Source organism: Bison bison, unplaced genomic scaffold (genome assembly GCF_000754665.1).
Source record: "Bison bison bison isolate TAMUID 2011002044 unplaced genomic scaffold, Bison_UMD1.0 scf7180017864295, whole genome shotgun sequence".
Lineage (NCBI taxonomy): Eukaryota > Metazoa > Chordata > Mammalia > Artiodactyla > Bovidae > Bison > Bison bison.
The window spans coordinates 7,213,653-7,236,391 of record NW_011494867.1 but is presented as its reverse complement, the minus strand read 5'-3'; the positions used below and the strand labels follow the sequence as shown (position 1 = coordinate 7,236,391).

Sequence of the window (22,739 nt, the reverse complement as noted above, 5' to 3'; positions counted from 1 at the left end):
TGTTCTATTTTACCCTCTGTTTACTTCCTCCTTGTTTCTCCCCTTTCTTGCCCTCTTTTGGATTATTTGAATATTTTCAGTATTATATTTTTGCTTATTTATTGGCTTTTTTGGTAATACTTATTTGGATAATGTTTTAAGTAGTTTCTTTGGGGATTATAATATATATATTTAAACTTTCACTTTATTAACTCTCAGTGGTAAAATATTCACTTAGAGTTAATATTTTACCACTTCAGGTAAAATGTTAAGGCCTTGTTAGCATATGGTTTCCTTTGCCTTTCATCTTTTATGTTATAATTGTCAATTGTAGGGCACTTATATACACTGAAAAGCCCTTTCAACAGTTATGCGTATATCAAAGAACTTGAGAGGAAAAAACCAGTCTACATTTAAAAACCAGTCTACATTTACCGAGACATTTACCTTTTCTTGTGCTCTCCCTTCATTCCTGAAATTCCAAGTCTCCCTCTGATATCATTTCCCTTCAGCTGGAAAAACTTCCTTTAGCATTTTCTTTAAAGTAGATTTTACAGCAACAAAGTCTCTTAGAGAATTTCTTTATTCCTGATCAGTTCAGTTCAGTTCAGTTCAGTCGCTCAGTCGTGTCCGACTCTTTGCGACCCCATGAATCACAGCACGCCAGCCTCCCTGTCCATCACCAAACACCAGATATGTGTTTATTTTGCTTTAATTCCTGGAAGATACTTTTGCCAGCTATAGAATTATGTGTTGACAGTTCTTTTGACACTTTGAAGATGTCATTCACTATCTCTGACCTCCACAGTTTCCAAAGAAATCTACAGTCATTCATATCACTGTTTGCTCTATGTGGGAGGCAGGTCACTTCAGTTGTGTCCAGCTGTTTGTGACCTATGGACTGCAGTCCTCCAGGCTCCTCTGTCCATGGGATTCTCCAGGCAAGAACGCTCGAGTGGGTTGCCATGCCCTTCTCCAGGGGATCTTCCTAACCCAGGGATCCAACCCACATTTCTTATGTCTCCTGCATTGGCAGGCAGGTTCTTTCCCAATAGTGGCCCTGGGAAGCCCCTCACTATATGTAGTGTATCATTTTTTTTCAGACCGATTTCGAGATTTTCTTTTTATTCTTTTGATTTTCAAGCTATTCAGCAATTGTGTGGGCATGCTTCAAGTTTTTTTGCTTGTTTGTTTTTTGTTTACATTTGGTTTCATAGAATTTCTTGAATCTTTGAATTTATGTGTTTTGCCAAATATGGAAAAATTTCAGCCATCATTTCTTCAAATATATTTTTCTACAGCAACCTCTCCAGTGCTAAAATAACACAAATGTTTTACTTTTAGATATTGTAACACAGATTGCTGACATTCTACTCATTTTAAAAAATTAAATATTTTTTCCCTCTGTGTTCTTTAGGTTGGATAGTTCCTCTTGCTCTTTTAGTTAGGTGACTTTTCCCTCTTCCATCTCTGTTCTGCTGTTAAATCCATCCAGTGAATCTTTTGTTTCATACACTGTGCTTTTCATTTCTAAAATTTCCATTTGGCTTTTAGTGGTTTATACTTTTCTGCTGAGAATGTCTATCTTTCCATTCATTTCAAGAGGATTTCCTTTTATTTCACAGAGCATGGTTATAATCCCTGGGTTAAAGTCTTTGGTAATTTCAATATCTGAGTCATCTCAGAGCTGACATATATCGATGATATTTTCCCTGAAATTTGGTCACATTTTCGTGTTCTTTGTGTATCAGGCAATTTTGAATTGTATTCTGGATGTTTTGGGTAGTAGGTTCCAAGACTCTGGGTTCTTTTTAAAATGCTCTGGAAAATGTTAATATTTTGTTTGTTTGTTTTGTTTTAGCAGACAACCAACCCAATTAGATTCAGACCGCACATTCTGACTTGCCTTCTATGAGCAGAGATTCCCACACCAGTTCAGTTTCCAAAGCTGTCAGGTTCCGTTCCACTCGTGTGCCACTTGGGGTGCTGGTTTCCGCTGCAGTTTAGTCCTTTACTAAAGGCTTTTACTATGTTTCTTTGGGTCTGTTCTGCACATGCACAGTTTATGGGTGAACTCGTGATTCATGCTAGGTCACACACAGAATCGGGGAGCTCTCCTCTCTCCTTTTCAGGACTTTCCCTACACTCTCCAGCTTCCACAGTCCCCTTTCCATGGTTCATCTGGATAGAAAGATCAGTTTTCTCTTAGGTATTTCTGCATCATCCCACACAGTCCGTGCAGCTCCAAGAGAGAGGATAGCTTGGGATGGGGACGGGAGAGAAGAAGAGATAAACAACACAAAACAAAAAATGGGTATTTCCCCTGTACGCTCAGACTCCCTAGGCCCCTTTCTCTGGTCCCCTGGCTAACAGAAGGGATTTCTATCTGGGTTTTTGTTTCCTTTACTCACTGTGCAGTACCATGACTCAGGCTACCACTGGGACAAAGAAAGCAGGAAACCCCCATCTTTATGGATGGCTCCTGAGCTTCTGACTTTGGTCCTGTCTGCCTGCTGGAGTTTCCTTCTCAGGGTCCTCTCATAGTTTCGTTTTGTCTTCTGCCCGTATGTTAGTTGTGATTAACAGGAGAAACAGGCTCTCCTAGGCTAACTCTAGGCCACTGTCCTCCAGGCTTTTTCACAACTGTGTGCTTCTGTAAACTATTTCTCAGCACTTGCTATGTGCTAGGTGCTGCGCCAGGTGCAGGTACACAGGGGGAACTGACAGTGACTATCTGCACCGACGGCCCCGCAGAGAAGAATGACGGGGAATAAGCAAGGTCACCTAGGAGAAGCAGAGAAGCCACAGTGTCTGTAAAGGGAATCCAGGAAAACTTCCCAGAGCAGGCAATGTTTAAAATGAGAACTGAAGGAAGACCAAGAGTATGAGCAGAGAGAAGGGCAGGAGTTTTCCCTGCAAAGAACGGCATGCTTACTGGCCTTTGGGTGGGGAAGAGGTGACAAGTCCTATGAACTGCAAAGAGGTCTGAGCTACTAGGATAGTCAGAGAAGGGGAGTGTGGCAGGGGATGAGGAGAGGGACAGGAAGGGAGATGATGGGGATGTTTGCAGGCCATTTTAGAGATTTAAATTAGTCCCCTCGGGAAAATGAAAAGCAAAACAGCCACAATTTTGATATGTTTGGACTCTGATCCCATTTTACAGATGGGGAAAGAAAGCCCAGAGAGGTAGACTGGGCACAGTATTTTACAGACTAAGCAAGAAGGCCCGAAGAGGGGGTTTGTATGGACCACAGAGGCAATAAATGGCAGAAAACAGACTTCCGGCCAAATATTTGGCTCCCTGGTTAGTCAGAGCTATTTCTTCCACTTCTCACTTGCTTTGGGAGTCTTAATGTAACCTTTGTGAACACTGAGACCCTGGCTTGGTCGTGTAGCATCTTTTTCTTCATTCTTTTTATCTTTGCAGAGCAGGGAAGATGTGCCGTGGGTGAGTACATGTGTGCACACGTGTGTGAATGCATGTGTTTGTGTGAGCCTAACACTGGTAACTTTTCTGACTGTTGCTGGCAGTCTGTCCAGCAGGGTGACCCACCAATTCACAGCCCCCGGGGATTTCACCGTGTTTGCTGAGTGTTCAACCAGCGAGTGGCATGTGATGGCTCAGAAGCAAGTGACGATTCAAGACAACACGGAGAGGCTCCGTGTGACTGGGTGTTCTGGCCTGACCACGTCAGGAGCCAGCCCTCTCTGCTGGGCAGTCTTCGGGGACCCTCTGTGGATTCAGGTGGAGCTTGATGGAGGTGAGTCTACAGAAATGGTCAAGATCAAAGCAACCTTGATTTGCCCCAAATCTATCCATCCAGCTCCCAGGCTTCAATGAATACTAACAGCAATGATTTATGGAGTCAGTTTTTTTAGCCATTCATTTATCTAGCACCTAGTGTATACCAGTTCTGGTATACACTAGGCTTTATATATACTAGCCCACCCAGTATATTTTACAAAGGAAGAAATGGAAGAAATGTTTAGAAATTTGGCCTAAGTCACAAGACTAGTGAGAGCAACTAGCCTCCTAAAGATCCTTGGCATGCCCATGTCCCATTTCAAGAAATGGACTTCCAAGCCACCCCCTGTTGAGGGAATGTGAACAGTAGTGGGAGGGCTGCCAGCTGGGCCTGAGCACATCTCAGCGCTGCCAGCATTGACCAGCTTGGCACAACCACACTGCCCCCAGTTCAAGCTAATATTCAGCTGCACACACTGGTACAGCCACAGCAGCTGTTATGGCTGGGGGACCTCTGGGTGCTCCGTTTCCCTTCTGACTGGTTACAGAGGCCATTCTGCTTGGTCATCATGTCCATTTTGATTGGTCATGGTATCCATTCTGATTGGTCATGGCATTTATTCCAATTGGTCACAGCAATATTTCTCATTGGTCACAATGTCCATTCTAATTGGTCACAGTATCCATTTAGATTGGTCACAGTGTCCATTCTGATTTATCAGGACATCATTCTACTTAGTTAGTGCCCATGCAGTGGCAGTTGCTAAATATTTTGCCTATCACCCCTTCTGTCCATAGAGAATCCTTCCAACCAAGACCTGACCTCATCCGAAGCAGCGTCTTTCCTCAAGGCACAGGTCCAGTCTGAGATCTGGACAGAGGCCACTGAGTGGCACAGAGCTGTGGAGAGGACAGGTCTCAGCCCAGCCTAACACCTCCTGGAGCCTCACTCAGAGCAGTAGCTCCATGGAGCTATAACTGGACTTTATTTTATTTTTTTGCCATTGCTTTTTATAACTGGACTTTAAACAGTGCTTATGGCTCCTTTCTGTTCTGGTGTTCTGGTTGGCTGAAGATGCAACCTAGGTGCACCTGGAAAAGCTTAAGATAATCTTTTTTCATTCTACAAATATAACTGAGTGACTACTCTTTGCCAGATATGGGGAAGGCAGCCATAAACACAAAAGTCAAGATTCGTGTTCTCAGAGGGCTACCATCACCATCATCACCCTCATCAACAACACCATCACTCAAACAAGAAACACACTAGCTTGGTTTCTATTGGAAAGAATATTAATCTGGGGGCTTAAATCATATTTTAAGAGTCAACCACAATATTTAGCATCCAGGTAGCACAAGCACCCGCAAGCTGTAAGGGAGCCCTATTTTAATGTGAATGGGCTGAGTTCTCCCACTGGGCAGGGTTTCAGGTGGCCAGTCATGGAGATGGAAATAATTAAGACTTTGCAGGTGAGCAGTGAGGACCCCAAAAGAAAAATCACTTGTGAACCCAATACTCAAGAGATCCGTGTTAATTATCTGGGGGAGGATATACCCTTATATATGTCTTTATATCCACATCTATGTGTGTATGTGGACTCTGACCTCACAGCTGGAGTCTGAACTGTCTCAGTATAATCTACTGCATGTTGTTACTGACATCCTTAAAAGTTTCTTACTCCACCTAGGAATAGGGGTGACTTACACCGTGCTGCTAGGTAACACAACCCTGGCTGAGTTCACCACGCAGAGGGGCCCGCTCCCCTACAATCTGACCCTGGACAGAGGAGTCCAGCGCCAAACGGGCCCAGGGATGCACCACCTGGAGATTCGAGCCACCAACGACAGCACCAACTCCGCCCCCTCCAGAAACATCACCGTCCGCTTCGTGGAGGCTCTGTCGGGGCTGCAGGCTTCCTGGGCTTCTGACCACTTGGAGCTTGGGCAGGACCTATTAGTCAATGTCTCGGTGGCTCACGGCATCCCGGAGAGTTTGACCTTTGAGGTGGCAGGACTCAATACAACCTTCTCCTATGAGAAAGAGAACCTCAGAGGGTCATTTGGGACTTACCATGTGGCGGTTCCTCTTGAAGGTATTTGGGGTGTGTGGCTCCCCTTCCAAACCTCCCTCATCTTCCCTTTCCAACTTGGTGTCTAGGGTCCTCTTAGTCAGTTTCTCCATATGCCCAAGACACAAACGTGGTTTACAGCAACCAGCTGAGGTCACAAAATAAGGAAGACGCAGAGGCCATCTTCAGTCATGGAGCTTGTAGTTATAGGGATTCTCAACACCGGCACTTCTCACATTCTGTTGTTCAGTTGCTCGATCATGTCCGACTCTTTGTGACCCCATGGACTGCAGCACGCCAGGCTTCCCTATCCTCACTGTTTGGAGTTTATGCAAACTCACGTCCATTGAGTCAGTGATGCCATCCAACCAATTTATTCTCTGCCGCCCCCTTCTCCTGCCCTCAACCTTTCCCAGGAGCCAGGGAAGCCCCCTCCTGACATTTGGGACCGGATAATTCTTTGTTGTGGGGACAGTCCTGTGCATCACGGGATGTTTAGCAGCATCCCTGGCCTTGACCCACTAGATGCCAGTAGCACCAAATCATGACAATTACAAACGTCTCCAGTCACTGCCAACTGCACCCTGGAGAGCAGAATCACCCCCATGGAGAATCACTGGAAGTGAGCAGGCGTACTTGGATCTCTTCCATCATTTCTAGAGGAGAATGTGTTTCGGGAAACTGCAGTCCACGCCCTGTGGGGAGAGAGACGGGTAAAAAAACGACAGGGTGGGAAACAGAGGGACAAGAAAGGAAGTGCTGGGATGCTGGCGGGAATAGACGATAGGGCAGCAGACTGGCTGGCACCAGCCAGGGCAGGAGGCCACAGCTGACGTGCAATTAATCTGGAAAGAACAGAGCTCTTTGAGGCCAGTGTGGTGAGGTCAGCAGGCAGGAATGTGATGAAGCCTGCAGAGTCTCCAGCCCACCCAGGTCCCCTGCCCTGGACCTCAGACGTGTGTGAGAAGGTGGGGTAATGAGGTGCAGGTGTGGGCCACCATGCCCTCAGCAAGGGAGTTGGTTTAAAAAAAGAGAGAGAGAGATGGCAGAAGGAACGACAGAGTCAAGAAGAGAAACACTGCAATTTTGCCAGGTACCGAAGGGTACAGATTGGAACAAGAAGAATCTGGAAATGAAATGGAATGACAATGGAAAATACAACACAGAGGCTACAGATCAAATGCAAATTAATTTTTTGTCCCCTTTAAAGTTACTCAGTGGGGGATGAGAGATTAAAATCTCCGTACACCCTCTGGCTTTTGGACTCACTCTCAGATGATAAGCAGTCTTCTCCTCCCACAAGAACAGACTGGATGCCTCTGGGATGAAGGGGGTGAGGGAGGGGAAAGGGCACCGGGTAGGAACAGATGGCCTTCATGTGACGGCACGGGCCCTGCAGGTGTTTGCAGCTGCCTCTCGGAGGAGCTTCCACGGGCTCCTGCGGTGGGGGTAATGCCTCTCCTTCGGGGCCACATCGCCTCAGCTGGTGCTTCTCCTGTCACCAAGAGGGTCCCTCTCTCTGTTCTCCTCATTCTCTCTACCATCTCCAGTGCCCCCTTTCCCAAGGGCAAACGTCTGGTCCATAGCAAATTCTCACCCAGTCCTTGGCTGCTACCGGCCAACTGTAGTCATTTCCCGAATGCAGAAATGCCACCTTTCCTGTCTTCCCTTCCCCCTCCCTCCACCTGTCATAGATCATTCCTTCAAGGCCATGAGTAAGGAATTGCCCATGGGAGTCTCAGTTGGCGCTAGTGGTAAATAATCTGCCTGCCAATGCAGGAGATATAAGAGACACAGGTTCAATCCCTGGTCGGGAAGATCCCCTGGAGGAGGAATTGGCACCACACTCCAGTATTCCTGCCTGGAAAATCCCACGGGCAGAGAGGAGCCTGGTGGGCTATAGTCCATGGGGTCACAGAGTCAGACGTGACTGAGTGACTGAGCACAGCACATGGGAGTCCTCAGCCCCAAAGAATACAAACCCAGCTGTCCAAGGGCCCTCTCTGGAGACCTTCTCTCCAGGCTTGAGAGGAGAAGAATGCAGCACCCACCCCCCAATTCCCCATGAGAGAGGCAAGATGGGGATACACATGTAGCAGCAGCTCTGTCCAAATCCTCTGACAAATCTTTCTCCCCGTTCTCCACTCTCTTGACCCTTTAAAACCACAGCAAGGCCCCCTTCTTCTGGAATCTCCTCTCTCATCTGGCAAATGAGGACTACTCATCCTTTGAACTTCAGCCCTGGCCCCTGCCACACCCCATAAACATTTCTTTCTCCCCCAAGGTGGAAGCAACCCCCTAACCTGTGCCCACGCTGCTCCCCATGCCAATTCCTACCCTGGAGAGCCCCATGTGCCTACTAGACCATATGGCCCTGAGGATAAGGACCACGTTTCATTCATGTCTGTGTCCTCAGAGCCTTGCTCCATGCCTGGCATACAACAGGGAATCATTAAATGCTTCAATGATGAAAGAGTCAGATGCTGCGCTCAGAGAACTGGAGAAGCACAGGCTGGGAGAACTGTCTCAGAGTAAGTTGAATCTCTGATTACAATGCCCATAATTCTCCACTTTTTGTATTGCAGGCACCTTTCTGGTCACTGTACTGGTGAGGGACGCCTTCTCAAACTTGAGTTTGGAAATTGGAAGCATCACTGTCACAGGTAAGAATTTTCTGAAAAGGGGTAAAAAATTTGTGACTAGGGGCATCTACACTGGCTCAGGATCTAGAAAGAGGCCCCTCAAAAACAGAGCTTTGAATACTTACTTTGTTCTACAGATAATAAGAATTTTCTGGTTACTCTAAACAGGCAATAATGTAAGCAGTATAACATCCAACCACTGATACAGAATTCTAAAACATCCAGACTTGTATTACTTACAATCCTTTTGGCTTCAAGTAATAGAAAGCCCCATCTAAGTGGCTTTAAGTTCAAGTCACATTATCTCATGTAATTGGCTAGGAGGTAAGTAGTTCCAGGGATGGTTCAATGGCTTGATATCACCAGCAAGGACCCAGACTCCATCTGTCATTCTGCTCTGTCATCCCCAGAGCATTTGTTTGATCCTTAGGCTTGTGCCTCATGTAATCAAGATGGCTGCTGCAGTTCCAGACATCACATGTCAACCCAGCATTATCCAGCAGCAGCAGAAACCCATTTACCTGTACTCATCTCTTTTTTAAAAATAATTTTCTTTCCTTATTTAGGTCGTGCTGGGTCTTCGTTGCTGCATAGGCTTTTCTCTAGTTGCAATGAGCAGGGCTACTCGCTAGTTGTTATGAGTGGGCTTCTCACTGCAGTGGGTGGCATCACTTGTGGAGCAGGGACTCTAGGGTGCACGGGCTTCGGTAGTGGCAGCTTCCAGGCTCCAGAGCATGGGCTCAATAGTTGCTGTGGTGCTCAGGCTTAGTTGCTTTGTGGCAGGTGGGATTTTCCTGGCCCAGGGATCTTGCATTGGTAGGCAGATTCATTACTACTGAGCCACCAGGGAAGCCTCCGTCTTCTTTTTATTTGGGGGTGGGGTGGGTACTGTTCCACTAGTCCCTAGCAACCTTCCCTTTAAATACCATTGGCCAAGGTAGGGTCATATGCCCAACTGCAAGGGATGCTAGGAAGCCAGCATTTTTAGGCCCTGTGGGAGAAGATGGATTCTGTCAGCCAAGAGAAGGCTGTTGGTAGGCAGCCAGCAGTAGATGTCACTGTCTGAAAGTTTGCCTTGAACATGGTTGCCAAAACTTTTGAGGAGCAAGAGGCAGAAAAGCAATTCAAACTGGCTCAAGTCAAAAGGAAATTTTATCAATTCTCAGAAAAGTCCAGGGTTTAGGCACAGCAGGATCCAGTCACTCAGTGTCTTCAGAAATCTGCCTCTCTCCATCTCTTGATTCTGTGTTGGCTGCAGTCTGATTCCCTCTTCCTAAGTAGTAGCAAGATGGCCCCAGGCTTCAGTCCTTAACCCCGAAGAGAAAAAGCATCTCTTTGTTGACATTTCCACCATAAGTCCTGACGCTGCCTCTCACTTGTCCCAGCTTGGTTCGTGGTCCCTCCTAGACCTGCTGCTGAGGCCAGGGGGAAGTGCTACTCAGGGCAGATCAGGGTCACAGGTCCACCCTGGAACCTAATGTAGGATCAGATCCTCCCACAGGACTGAGAGTGCGGAGGGACGCTCCCCCAGGGAAAAAACATCACCTGTAAGTGCTGTTATCAAAAGAAGGTGGCAGGGACACCTGGATGGGAGGGAAACATGAGATGTCCATTCTGCTGTCCACAGCCCTCCTAGGAGTTTCCACACATGCCATTCAAGGCCCAGAGAGGTTGAGTGACTTTGCAGAAGTCACTCAGTTGATTCATGGCAGGACCAGGGGAGCAACTATCTAGATTTCTTTATTCAGGGACCATCTTCTTTCTTAAGGTTAAGCAAGTTCTCTGGGTCTAGCATTTTAGCTTTGCTTTGCATAATTTTATAGACATTCAAACTTATCATTATGAGAATGAGAATTTACTGAGAGGGAATTTCTTTAAAGATCAGTGATACTTTGATATTAAAATATCCAAGCCACCAGGGCCTAGTGAATCACATGGAATGACCAACCCTAAGTGCTCAGCTTAATCACTACACTTTAATTAGGCAGTAATCACACTCACATTTCAGTTGTCTTCAGAGCATATCACCTGAGAGTACCTACTCCATTTTTTAAAAACTTGACACACTAATGTTCTTTATGGATGAACAGATGACAAAGCAATTATATATAGCACAGCACTCAGTCCTCCTGGAGCTTTGAAAAACAAGGGTTGCCTTCAGCCTTCTTTACAGCTGTGTATGCTCAGTCACTCAGTTGTGTCTGGCTCTTTGCAGCCCCTATGGGCTATAGTCCACCAGGCTCTTCTGTCCATGGCTTTCCAGGAAAGAACACTGGAGCAGGTTGCCATTTCCTACTGCAGGGAATCTTCCCAACCCAGGGATCAAACCTGCATCTCTTGCGTCTCCTGCATTGGCAGGTGGATTCTTTACCACTAGCGCCACCTGGGGAACCCACTCTTGATGGATGAAGCATCTAATACTCAGTAACTAACCTGCTCAGGTTCACACAGCTGGTTAGAGGCCAATGAACGGATCCAGAAACACACCATGGTGCTCTGAGTCCAACTCCTATCAGACTGGCAGAGCAGCTTGTACCCATCTCTCCCCATTCTGCATTCAGTGAGGTCAATTTGGCATCTTGAGCTCTGCTTTATGGGATCATTTGCACCACAGAAATCCACAAGCACTACAAATCAGGGCTCCCACCCTCACCCTTCAAGTGCTAGGTAAACATTAATAGAAAACAGTTGCATGTCTGACCTAAATCTTAAGTTCTACCTGCACTGGCAGCTGTCTACCTCTTTCTTACCTGCAAAAGCAGTGTCTCTGGGCCAGTGGCAAACATGACAGTTTTGCTTCTGACCTGTTTGCTATGACCTGAATGTTTGCTATGTGTCCCTAAATTATTTTCAGAGACAGGCAGATGCTCTGACTCTGCCCTTTGGTGACCTTATAAACACCACCAATGTTTGACACCCATCCCCACTGTGTTCACAGCTCCTTCCAGTCTCCAAGAACCACCCCGAACAAAGGTCCAGAGAAAGAATGTGAGTATTTTTAAAAAACGCTTAACCTTACAAGAAAAAAGGTGTCTAAGTACTCTGTTTTATTGGGGTTTGGGCCTTTCGGGTGCTAACAGCAGAGCACTAGCAATCAATGAGATTTCTTCTGTTTAAAAAGAAGCCCAGAAGAAATCAAATGAGGCATGCTCTCTAACCACAACAGCAGTATGCAATAAGTCAGTAATAAGTTATCTAGGATATGTAGATAACTATCAGACATTTTGGAAATTAAACAGCACACTTCTTTTAAAAAAAAGATCAATGGATCAAAGAAAAAAATCAGAAGGATATTTTTAAATATTTCTAAGTGATAATAATAATACAGCTTATCCAAATATATGGGATGCAGCTAAGGCAATGCTCAGAGGGAAATTCATGGCTTTTAACGCTTATTTTAGAAAAAAGGCCCAGGTTCTTTAGTGTTTATAGCAAGACTAAGTCTTTGATTCCTTGCTGTTGACTTTTTTCTTGCATTCATTTCTTCAACAACAAGATTTACTGTGCCTCTACAATGTTCAATGTTCAGATATTAGGAGCTGGGGATACACTGGTGAATAAACGTATGTGTGGTCCCTGCCTTCATGAAGCTTAGTGGGTGAGACTAACTAACAAATTAGCAAAGAATAAATAATTGTGATGTGTCTAACTAGAATCAATAGGGTGTGGTGACAGCAACTAACAAACTATCACATGTACTATTAAATGTGACCAGACAAGACCTGTTAAGAAGTGACATTTAAGTGGGGACCTGAAGGTAGGATAGTCAGCCACCCTGTTAGGAAGAACAAGCGCTGTCTGGGTGCATAGATGAGAAGGCTCTGAGGTGTGTCAGGGGAGGAGGAGGATGGAGGAGATTACTGAGATGGGCAGAGGCCAAATCACACGGGGTCTCGGGTATGAGGGTGTTTGGTTTTATTCTTGGGCCATGGAGACCCCTGGGGGTTGAGCTCTGTTGCAGCCTCCTGTTATTCCCAGGCCAAGCCCTCTGGGCCTGAGCTTTCAACAGGTCCAACCAGAATTGATCCTGGAGCACACTGCACTCCTGACAACCCCTTTCTTAGAATCCATGTGCTCTCTGTCACTGCCCAGCTCACCCTCCCTCCTCCTTCCAGAAGGCTCCAGGGTCCTGTCCTCTGGGAAGCTTAGCCCAATACCAGCTGTCTGCTGTGTAGAGCTAATAGCTCTGCAGCCTCTCTGCTCCAGACACAAGAGGACGCACATCACTATTATTCTCACTTGATATGCAGCAACCCCAGGAGTCAGACAGGATCAGAACCTCCAGGGGAACAGAAGCTCTTAGCCTACTGCCTCCCTCATTTACATTCTCATGATCCCCTGAGCGCCCTCTACTGCAGCAGTTAGCACTCTGCGTTTTAATCCTTGGTCTTCTCGTCTGTCCATCAGAGGAGACGTAAGGGCAGGGGCTGGGTCTCTCTCTGTTTCTGTATCTCTAGGCATCAAGCACAGGGCCTGGCCCATAGCAGCCGCTGCCAGCACAGCTGAATGTATGATGAACCCTTAGCCGCCAGTCCACACCAGGCTAGTGACTTACCTGGTGATCCATCCCACTCCACACTTTACACTGTGGCCATCTCTTGCACAGACTGCTCTGGGGCGGAAGGTAGGGTGCCAACTGTGGAGTGTGTATCACTGGCCAGCTGCTTCTTCTGCAGAGAGACAAAGGGAAAGTGGAGCTGTACGTGGAACCTGGTCAGTACTTGGATCCTTTCACCACAGTGACTCTGGGCTGGCCGGACAGGGATAAGGACTTACGCTTCCAGTGGGCATGTGGTAGGTGGTCTTAGAGCTCTGAACTGTCTTATCTCATCACGAAGCGATGGATGGCGGTCAGCTTTTGCTGCTCTTAACCTTCACACCAGGATTATTCATGCTTGACATTTTGTGTGCCTTGTATGTGCCAGAGATGGTGAATTCCATGGAAATGGGAGGTGTGGGGAGCAGTGGCCTTGAAGGCAGGCAACCAGAAGAGGCACTATCTATAGAGAATTTAGGAACAATAATTAGACCCTAAAATCAGTCTGCTTTTTTATTATTGCCACAAATAATGTCAGTGGTAAGACACTCCTCTCCTCTTGGACTCCATCCCTCTTTTAACCTCCACGCTTTTGATATGCCACAGTTTAGAAAGAGGAAATGATGAGGCCTTTTCTGACAAAACTTTTTTGTCAACCACTAGCACCTATTTTTAAGAAGTTGTTGTTCTCCTTTTTATGGGGATAGCTAGCTAGGTGTATGTGCTCAGTTGGGTCCGACTTTTTGTGACCCCATAGACTGCAGTTCACCAGGCTCCTCTGTCCATGGAATTTCCCACATAAGAATACTGGAGTAGACTGCCATTTCCTACTCCAGGGGAATCTTTCCATCCAGGGATCAAACCCGCGCCTCTTGCACTTCCTGCATTAGCGGGCAGATTCTTAGATATATCTTACCTATGGATATATTCCTTTAGAAATAAAATGAATGCCATTCATACTGTATATACTGCTTTTGTTAACCATTTTTTTATTGAACAATATATCCCATATATTTTTAAGTCAACATATTCTTCTGCACCTTGATTTTCATAACTGCATAATAGACTGTCAAGGTGCTATATGGGCATTTACTCACCAGTGCCCTCTTTTTGGACACTGAGTTTCTTTTGAATTATTTGCCCTTAAAAACAACGCTATAATGAACATCCTTACAATGTTCAATTTCTATTTGCATCTGTGATTACTTTCATCAACAAGTTGCAAAGTCACGTAATGTTTGAAATCTTTTGATATGAATCGGCAAGTCTCACAACACCCTTCAGCATGTTAGTTCTTATTATCTGAATTAATAGAGGATACAACAAGTACAGACTTTAGGTGACTGAGCTGATGGCCTGACCCCCAGGCACGTCCTGTGAATGACTGCACACTGAGGGTCGTTGGGGTAGTGGATAAACACTGATCAACAGAGTTGAAGGGCACAGATTTCCTGAGCTGATATAAAGCAGGAGATGATCTGCAGCCTCCCAGATGGAGATTCGTCCTCCCAGGTCCCCAGTGTACCCCCAGAGACAGACAGCTGTGGACAATCCCTTACATCAAGAATAAGAAGATGCCTCGAATGTTCTCCAGGCGGGGATATTTATCCTCTCAGCGCCTCTCCAGCTATAGGCTGTCCTGCTCACCAGTGCAAGTCACCGATGCGAAACAAGCCAACAAACCCTGCAGGTTTGCTTAGAGTTTGGGTGAAGCGAGGGTCATTTTCCCAGCAGCATCCTTCTGCAGCACCATTCCTGCAACCTGAAAGTGAACTGAAAAAAAAACACCAAAATCTCTATTTGGAGCCAATTTTCCTATCAATGACCCATTTCTTCTAAAAACCCAAACCAGAAGGTAGCCACATGTGTCAAGTTCAAGGTTCCTGGGTGGATTACAGTGTTGACCCACCTCTCTCTCTCTCTCAGGGCGCTGCTGGGCCCAGTGGAGTGACTGTGTTGAGAGGCAGCTGCTCCGCACAGACCAGAGGGAGCTGGTGGTTCCACCGTCCTGCCTGCCGCCCTCGGACTCTGCTGTTACCCTGCGCCTGACAGTCTGGAGAGGCCCGGAGCTGGAGAACCTGGGGGAGCAGTGCCTCTATGTGTCCGCCCCCCTGAAACTCAGGCCGCGAGTCAGGTGGGGGCATGAGAGCAAACTCCTATGGGGTTGCTGTCGGGCCAGGGTGTTCTGACAGTCAACTCTGGCTACACTGAGTAAGGGGCAGGGTTTACACTGGTGGGGAAAACCAGGCCCTGTCTCCGTTCTCTCTGGAGTCACTCAGTGGTCAGTGATGAATCACACAAATGAATGGAAGGAGAGGGTGTACCTCCATGACAGCTTCCCTGACCCCAAGGCTGCCTCAGCAGAGATGTGAAGACAGAACAGGAATGAATTTGGCCAGGAAAAGGGGGCTTGAGAGAGAACAGAACAGCAAAGGGATGGAGCATAGAACAATCTAGAAGTGAAAGAGGCTGGTGTGGCTGGGGCACAGAGGAAGAGCAGGCAGGGGCTAGCTCGGCAGGGCCTCAAGGGTTGTGTGAGATGCATGATTTTGGACTTTATCCTAAGAGTTCTGGAAAGCCACCAAGACGTTTAAGCAGGCTGGGAATGTGATCATGTTTTGCTTCCAAACACTGGTAGCTGGGTACAGAAGCAGCTGAAGCAGGTAAGAGAGGACTCAGGGAGACTGATTAAGCTCATGCAGGAATCAAGAGGAGAGTTCAAAGTAGCAATGACTGCCAGCTGGGTCCCTGAAGGAAGAAGATGGCTCACTCGAACTGGGAACTGATGGGAGCTGGATAAGGGTTGATTTACAGATGTGGGCAGGGATAAGAGGACCAACCATGGATGACCATGCAGGCTGCAAGAGGAGGAAGCCATTGTCCCTCTTAGGACTCAGGGGAAAGAGGCGTGGATGGCATTCCTGTGAACCCCCTGGGGAGCTGCAGCTGCGGGAGAGGTGCCCCTGGAAGGAGCTGGGGCTTCAGCCAGAGGAGCATGGCCTCTGCCAACTACAGGCCATTTGGTGAGGAGCAGGGAGAGTGGTGAATAACTATCCCAATGCTCCCAATTGGATAGACCCAAACAGAAGACAGAGGGTGTTGGAACCTGGTGATGCAGTCTATGGAGCTCAGTCCTGGGTGCATAGAGTCACAGAGTTGATGGCGAGCGGGCTGCAGGGGCAAAGGGAGAATGTCCAGCCCACTAGTTCTAGGGTAGAGGAGAAGTCAGAAGTAGGGAGATTATTCAGCTACTATGAAGCTCATATGGAAAGGATTGGGAATGGGCTGGACACAGCAGGAATCACACTGACCTCTCATTGACTCAAGAGGGGGAATATGACAACACAGAGAAGGCCTAGGACTCAGGTCAGGATGTGTGGGCCCATGTTCCCTCCCCCAGTCAGGATGAGTCACATGACCTCTCTGAGCTCGGTTTGCTCACCTGTGATATGGGAACGCTGATAGGGTTATGGTCAGCACTGGATAAGCCAATAAAAGTGGGACATGGCAGGTATGGTGCAAAATCATAGCGTTCATTGGAGCTGAAGCTCCAATACATTGGTCACCTGATGTGAAGAGCCGACTCACTGGAAAAGACCCTGATGCTGGGAAAAATTGAAGGCAAAAGGAGAAGAGGGGGCAGAGGATGAGACGGTTGGATGGCATTACCGACTCAAAGGACATGAATCTGAGCAAACTCCAGGAGATACTGAAGGACGGGGGAGCCTGGTGTGCTGCAGTCCATGGAGTCGCAAACAGTCAGACATGACTTAGCAACTGAATAACAACAATTGATCGTTATTAGAACTATAAAGAATCTTGGAGATTGATAGCTCTCATCCCTTCACTTTGCAAGTGAGGAAACCGAGGCTCAGACAGGTTAAGTGACTTGTGCGAGGCAGCCTTTCCTAAGTGGCAGGGACGAGATTGGAGCCTGGGGTCCTGTCAGCCTCCTGCACTTTTCATACTGTTATCCTGTGCAGTGAATGGAATGGGGATTCAGGCAGGCACAAACTGCTCCATCTCCATGACCACGGGTATGCCCCGGTTTGGGTTGGGGCAGGGGCTGCTTTTATTCCGCTTTGACTTGAAAAAAGGCCATTTCCTACCTTCTCAAATAATTTGAGAACTGGACCAGGCAAGGTGGCTCCTCAGACTAAGGATCTTCCCAGCTGTTCTCTGTCTCCCTTTCAGCTGTGAGGAGAACTGCGGGCCAGTGGATGCCAGCAGGGACGTTATGCTGAGGGTCACCATGGGGGACAGGTCTGCAGCAGCCATGTTCAGCTGGTATTTGGATGACACCCCACTGGAGAAGGTGAGGATACTGGCAGCCTCGCAAAAACAGAAATGTCTTCCCACTTTGACTGACCAGACCTGTGTCACAGGCCCAGGACTGAGCTGGGGGTGGATCAGTCCACTCAGCCCGTGGAGTAGGAGTCGGGGGCTGGGGGCACTGGCCTGCAGAAAGAATGGATGCAGGGGAGAAAAACCAACAATAAACATCGCAGCAGATGCCGTGGGGGCCCCAGCCATCCCTCTTACCAGGCTGATCCAGGCCTCCCCCAGGGCTATGGGGAGGCTGCTGATCCATAACTGTGGGGATCTAACAGCCAGCCCCCAAGCCTTTGAGTGCCACAATTTCTGTGGTGCAGCTTATGCTCCAGAGCCCCCCATGACACCAGGCTGAATGAAGCTGGGTGCCTCCTGAAACCACTTCTTTGCCTCGTTTCATTTTCTCCCCACCTCAACTGCCCTCTTGGTTTTCCCTGGGAGCCCTGCCTTGTAAATGCCCTGCACATGAACCCTTGTCTCAGGCTCTGCTTCCAGGGAACCTGACTGAGGACAGATACCCCAACATGCTGGGGATGAGCATTTGGGCTGACCTCGGGGAAAGAGCTGGTGCTGCTGTCCATCCATTGGAGACAAATCCGAAAGGTCTCCCTAGCTCAGAAGCCACTGCCCGGGGGGGTCTGGTGGCCTGGCTGCAGCCTCAGAGATCCTGGGCTGTGCTCTCTTTCAGGCCGAGCCCCTCCCTGAGGCCTGCAGACTCCGAGGATTCTGGCCACGTTCTTCAATCCTCCTTCAGAGCAACACCTCCACCCTGCTGCTCAACAGCTCCTTCCTGAGGATCTGCGGCCAGGCCGCCCGGATCAGAGTCACAGGTGGGAAGGCTCCTCCAGTCTCTTATCACAGACCCCACCTCCTCCAGAGTGAACTGAGAGGAAGCCAGGGGTGCTGAAACAGGGCCGGCAGTGCGGGGTGGGGCCATACACAGGCTCTGGCGTGAATCCCACCACCGCCACCTTCTAGCTGGGAGACCTCAGGCTGGAGATTTAAGCCTGTTTCCTCACATGCAAGCAGGGCAATAGCAAGGTCTGCTTCTGAACTGTACGGTGCAGGCTGAGCGACACAACATGGTGAGGAAGGCAGACTGTCCCGGGGTGTGCCGTCTGTGTGTCCTGCCAGGTGATTCGGCGCTTCTCACTGAAAACAAGCGCCGGACAGCAGCATGTAGACTCTCAGAAAGATAAATAATGGGGTAATTATTCCTCTTCAGATGAATTCCTTTGATTCGGTATTTCTCAAAGTGGCTCATAGGCCACTCACCCAGGATAACCTGGTACTATTTTAAGTTACACATTCCTGGGTTCACCCCAAACCTTCTGAATTAAGTCTGGGCCAGGGAATTCATTTTAATTGATTAAAATTCTGTATGCACAACTCTTCCAGGCATGCACTGTTTTTGAAAACTAGGTGATTATAACAGGCGGTTCGGGGTGTTGGTGCAGGTTAGCTGGGGCTCTTCATGGTGCTGTGGGAGCCCTTGGTTTGGGTAGGATCTTCCTCTTTCTAGGTCTTGACTGTGGCCCTTCCAAGCTTGGTCTCTTGAGAAAGTCTTGTTTTCCAATATTTTTCCTCCTCACTAAAGCCCTCTGAGGAAGCTATTGTTATTAGCTCCATTTTACAGATGAGGAACTGAGTCTCAAAAGGTCAAAGCCAAGGTCACATGGAGAGTAAATGGAAGGACTAGGATTCTGTCTCTGTCCAATTTTGCTGAGACCCTGGAATGTCCTGCCTGAGGTGTGAGGGGTAGGGGTGGAATAGTTAAGATATGCGGATTTCTGAGCCTTACCCCTGAATCTCCAGAGAGAGGCTCTGGAGCAAGGCCTGGGAATCTGCGTGTTAAATAAGTTCCCAGGAGATCATGAGCCATGGTGGAGTTTGTGTGACACCCACAGCCCCTAAGCACATCTTTTGTCTCATTCTCCAGCAGTGACCGGGTGTGCCTATGGGGAGGACACCTATGTGGTCAGCTCCCTGCCTCCCCTGGAGATGCCCACCTGCACCATTGCCCCAGAGGAGGGGACCATCCTGACGAGCTTCGCCATCTTCTGCAACGTCTCCACTGCCCTGGGCCCCCTGGAGTACTGTTTCTGCCTGGAGTCAGGTACCGGCTCAGGACTGCACTCACCGCTCACTCCTGGGCTCATTCCTCTCCAAGAGCAGACACCTGTCTCTCTCTGAGAGCTGCAAAAAATGTGTTCTGTGGGTGAGAGAGGTTTGCAGGATGAGCCATAACCCCCACCCCAGGCCCACTGACCCAGCCACACACCACAGCAACATGAGAAGCAGGTCCCATCAGTATCTCCTCTGCAACGATAGAGGCCAAAAAGACCTCTGTCCTGGCATGAGGGACATGGGAAGGGTGAAATGGAGGAGGGTGGGCAGAAGTATGACTACCAGGACACCATTCCTTAGTACACACTGGAAGGAGCCCTGACTCCCGGAGCTCTTCAGGACTAACACAGCCCCGCTCACAGAATCATCAGTGATGTTAGGACCCACTTTGGAGAGGCAACAGGGAGTGGGTGATGTCACAGAGCATGCCAGGAGGAGAACCACTTGCAAAGGCCTACAGGAGGAGACGGAGCATGCTGACGCCGCCCACCACGATGCCCTGGCCAGTGCCCTGTCGCTGTAGCCCCCACCCAGGACTGCCGCAGGGCATCTTCAGGGGAGACGGGAAAGCCACCCAAGGTGTCTCTGCTCACCTGGAATGGGGGTGGCTGGTCCTTGGCAGGCTTATCTGAGTCCTTGTCTCTTCCCAATGAACTTCAGCATTTTATGACCCTCCCAAGAGCTCTTGAAAATGTTCTAGTCAGACTGGGACCATCATCCAAACCGAGGCTCCAGGAGTGTTGCTGGGGGTTCCCCAGTATCTAGCATTAAACACCACAATGATGTAAACTGGACACCTTGACAAGGTGAAGGCGGAGGGGAGCTATCGTCAGATCATGGGTGTCCTTCAAATAGATATGGAATGCATGTCTGTGACTGGGTCTGAGCCTACAGGGAAACAATTCAAGGAAGGTAAGTAGATTTCATTTCAAATCTGTGTTTCCCTAAATGAAGACACCAGGCCCGCTGCTCCAGTTTTGACTGGTTATTCCGTTATATTTCCTCCTTCTGCCTCACACAGGTGAGCAGGGGGAAGGAAGCGTGACCAATATAAAAATGAATTGGCATTTGCAATTCTATAACTTTGTGAATGTTTGCACACTACAATGAAGAGATTCCAATGACAGGCGAGTCCCCTTTAAGGACAAAAAGGATATTCATTCATTCATTCATTTTTACAACAAATATATTGAATTTCAGGCTCTGTTCTAGGTCCTATATATACAGTAATGAACAAAATAGAGGAAGTCTCTGACCTCACTGTATTTATAATCAGTGGTGGAGACAGCTGGTAAACAAAGACACAGAATGAGAGGCACTGTTTTAGATAGAGCAGCCTGGGAAGACCTCTATACAGGAAGTAATATTTGAGGGAGTCTGGATACACTTTGAACCAGTTAAGATCATCTTCCTTTCCTTCTGCTCCTCTTTCTCCTTATTTTTGTAATTTGGTTTACCACTTTGAATTTTTCTAAAAAATCTATCAAGGGGGATTGTTTTTCTGAAAATCGTCATGGATTCTAGTAAGGCTATTCCAAAGTTACAGCAGCAGGTGATTTCCTAGGGAGGACAGTCAGTCAGTTCAGTTGCTCCATCGTGTCTGAGTCTTTGCGACCCCATGGACTGCAGCACGCCAGGCTTCCCTGTCCATCACCAACTCCCAGAGCTTACTCAAACTCACATCCATTAAGTCAGTGATGCCATCCAACCATCTCATCCTCTGTTGTCCCCTTCTCCTCCTGCCTTCAATCTTTCCCAGCATCGGGGTCTTTTCAAATGAGTCAGATCTTTGCATCAGGTGGCCAAAGTACTGGAGATTCAGCTTCAACATCAGTCCTTCCAATGAATATTCAGGACTGAATTCCTTTAGGATGGACTGGTTGGATCTCCTTGCTGTCCAAGGGACTCTCGAGAGTCTTCTCCAACACCACAGTTCAAAAGCATCAATTCTTTGGCACACAGCTTTCTTTATAGTCCAACTCTAACATCCACACATGACTACAGAAAATATCATAGCCTTGACTAGACAGACCTTTGTTGGCCAAGTAATGTCTCTGCTTTTTAATATGCTGTCTAGGTTTTCCTAGCTTTTCTTCCAAGGAGCAAGCGTCTTTTAACTTCATGGCTCTGGTCACCATCTGCAGTGATTTTGGAGCCCAAGAAAATAACATCTGTCACTGTTTCCATTGTTTCCCATCTATTTGCCATGAAGTGATGGGACTGAATGCCATGATCTTCATTGAATGTTGTGTTTTAAGCCATCTTTATCACTCTCCTCTTTCACCTTCATCAAGAGGCTCTTTAGTTCCTCTTCACTTTCTGCCATAGGGTGGTGTCATCTGCATATCTGAGGTTATTGATATTTCTCCCGGCAATCTTGATTCCAGCTTGTGCTTCTTCCAGTCCAGAGTTCCTCATGATGTACTCTGCACATAAGTTAAATAAGCAGGGTGACAATATCCAAAGTCATAGCAGCAGGTGATTTCCTAGGGAGGACAGTGGATCAGCATAAACTGTCTTCTCTCGGGAAGTATGGAGTCCAGAAGTCCCTGCCGTGCCCTCACGAGCTGTGGCTTTTGTGTCCTTGTCATCAGGCTCTACCTTGGTGGACTTATAGTCACCCTGAGACCTGGGAATGCCCCCTTAATTATTCAATGTCCATTTGCCAGGTTCCTGTCTATACTGTGGCCCTGAACCTGCCCTCCCATCAGTTTACCTGCCACTTGGAAAAGAAAACGATGACTTCATGTTGACAGTGGTCATTTCTGTCTCCAATCATGTGGGGGGCAGACAGCAGACCCAGGCAGTGGTTAAGGTGAGTGGCAGCCACTGTTCCTCTACTGAGACAATTTCTTTTTTATTTGTTTGGTTTTTTAAAATTATTTCTTTGCTTGGCTATGTTGGGTCTTACTTGTGGCATGTGGGACCTTGGCTGCATCACGTAGAATCTTTCACTGTGGTGCACGGACTCTCCAGTTGTGGTGCACAGGCTTATTTGCCCCATGGCATGTAGGATCTCAGTTCCCCCATCAGGGACTGAACCCATGTCTTCTGCATTGCAGGACAGATTCTTAACCACTGGGCCACCAGTAAAGTCCCTGAGATAACTTCTTGACTTGTCTGAACTTCACCAAGAGGGTGGTGGGGTTGAAAGGAGCCAAGGGCATGACCATATGAGGGTTTATTCATTCATTCCTTCAACATATATTTACAGAGCACCTACCACATACCTGGTCCTGGTGATACAGCCATGGGCAAAAGACCTGATCTCTCCCTTTGTAGATCTTAGGACTAGTGGCCAGTACAGG

At 47.8% G+C, this 22,739-nt stretch overlaps 1 protein-coding gene across 1 annotated transcript in view; it reads left to right on the top strand.

Annotated features, from left to right (window-relative positions):
• Positions 1 to 22,739, top strand: part of PKD1L2 (polycystic kidney disease 1-like 2) — a 112,232-nt gene that overhangs the window by 19,929 nt on the left and 69,564 nt on the right. Inside the window, exons 6-15 of the mRNA XM_010850791.1 lie at positions 3,511 to 3,740; positions 5,413 to 5,817; positions 8,379 to 8,456; positions 11,374 to 11,423; positions 13,112 to 13,229; positions 14,899 to 15,106; positions 17,167 to 17,287; positions 17,993 to 18,134; positions 19,244 to 19,420; positions 22,101 to 22,246. Coding sequence (XP_010849093.1) covers positions 3,511 to 3,740; positions 5,413 to 5,817; positions 8,379 to 8,456; positions 11,374 to 11,423; positions 13,112 to 13,229; positions 14,899 to 15,106; positions 17,167 to 17,287; positions 17,993 to 18,134; positions 19,244 to 19,420; positions 22,101 to 22,246 — 1,675 coding nt within the window. The remainder of the gene's footprint in view (positions 1 to 3,510; positions 3,741 to 5,412; positions 5,818 to 8,378; positions 8,457 to 11,373; positions 11,424 to 13,111; positions 13,230 to 14,898; positions 15,107 to 17,166; positions 17,288 to 17,992; positions 18,135 to 19,243; positions 19,421 to 22,100; positions 22,247 to 22,739) is intronic.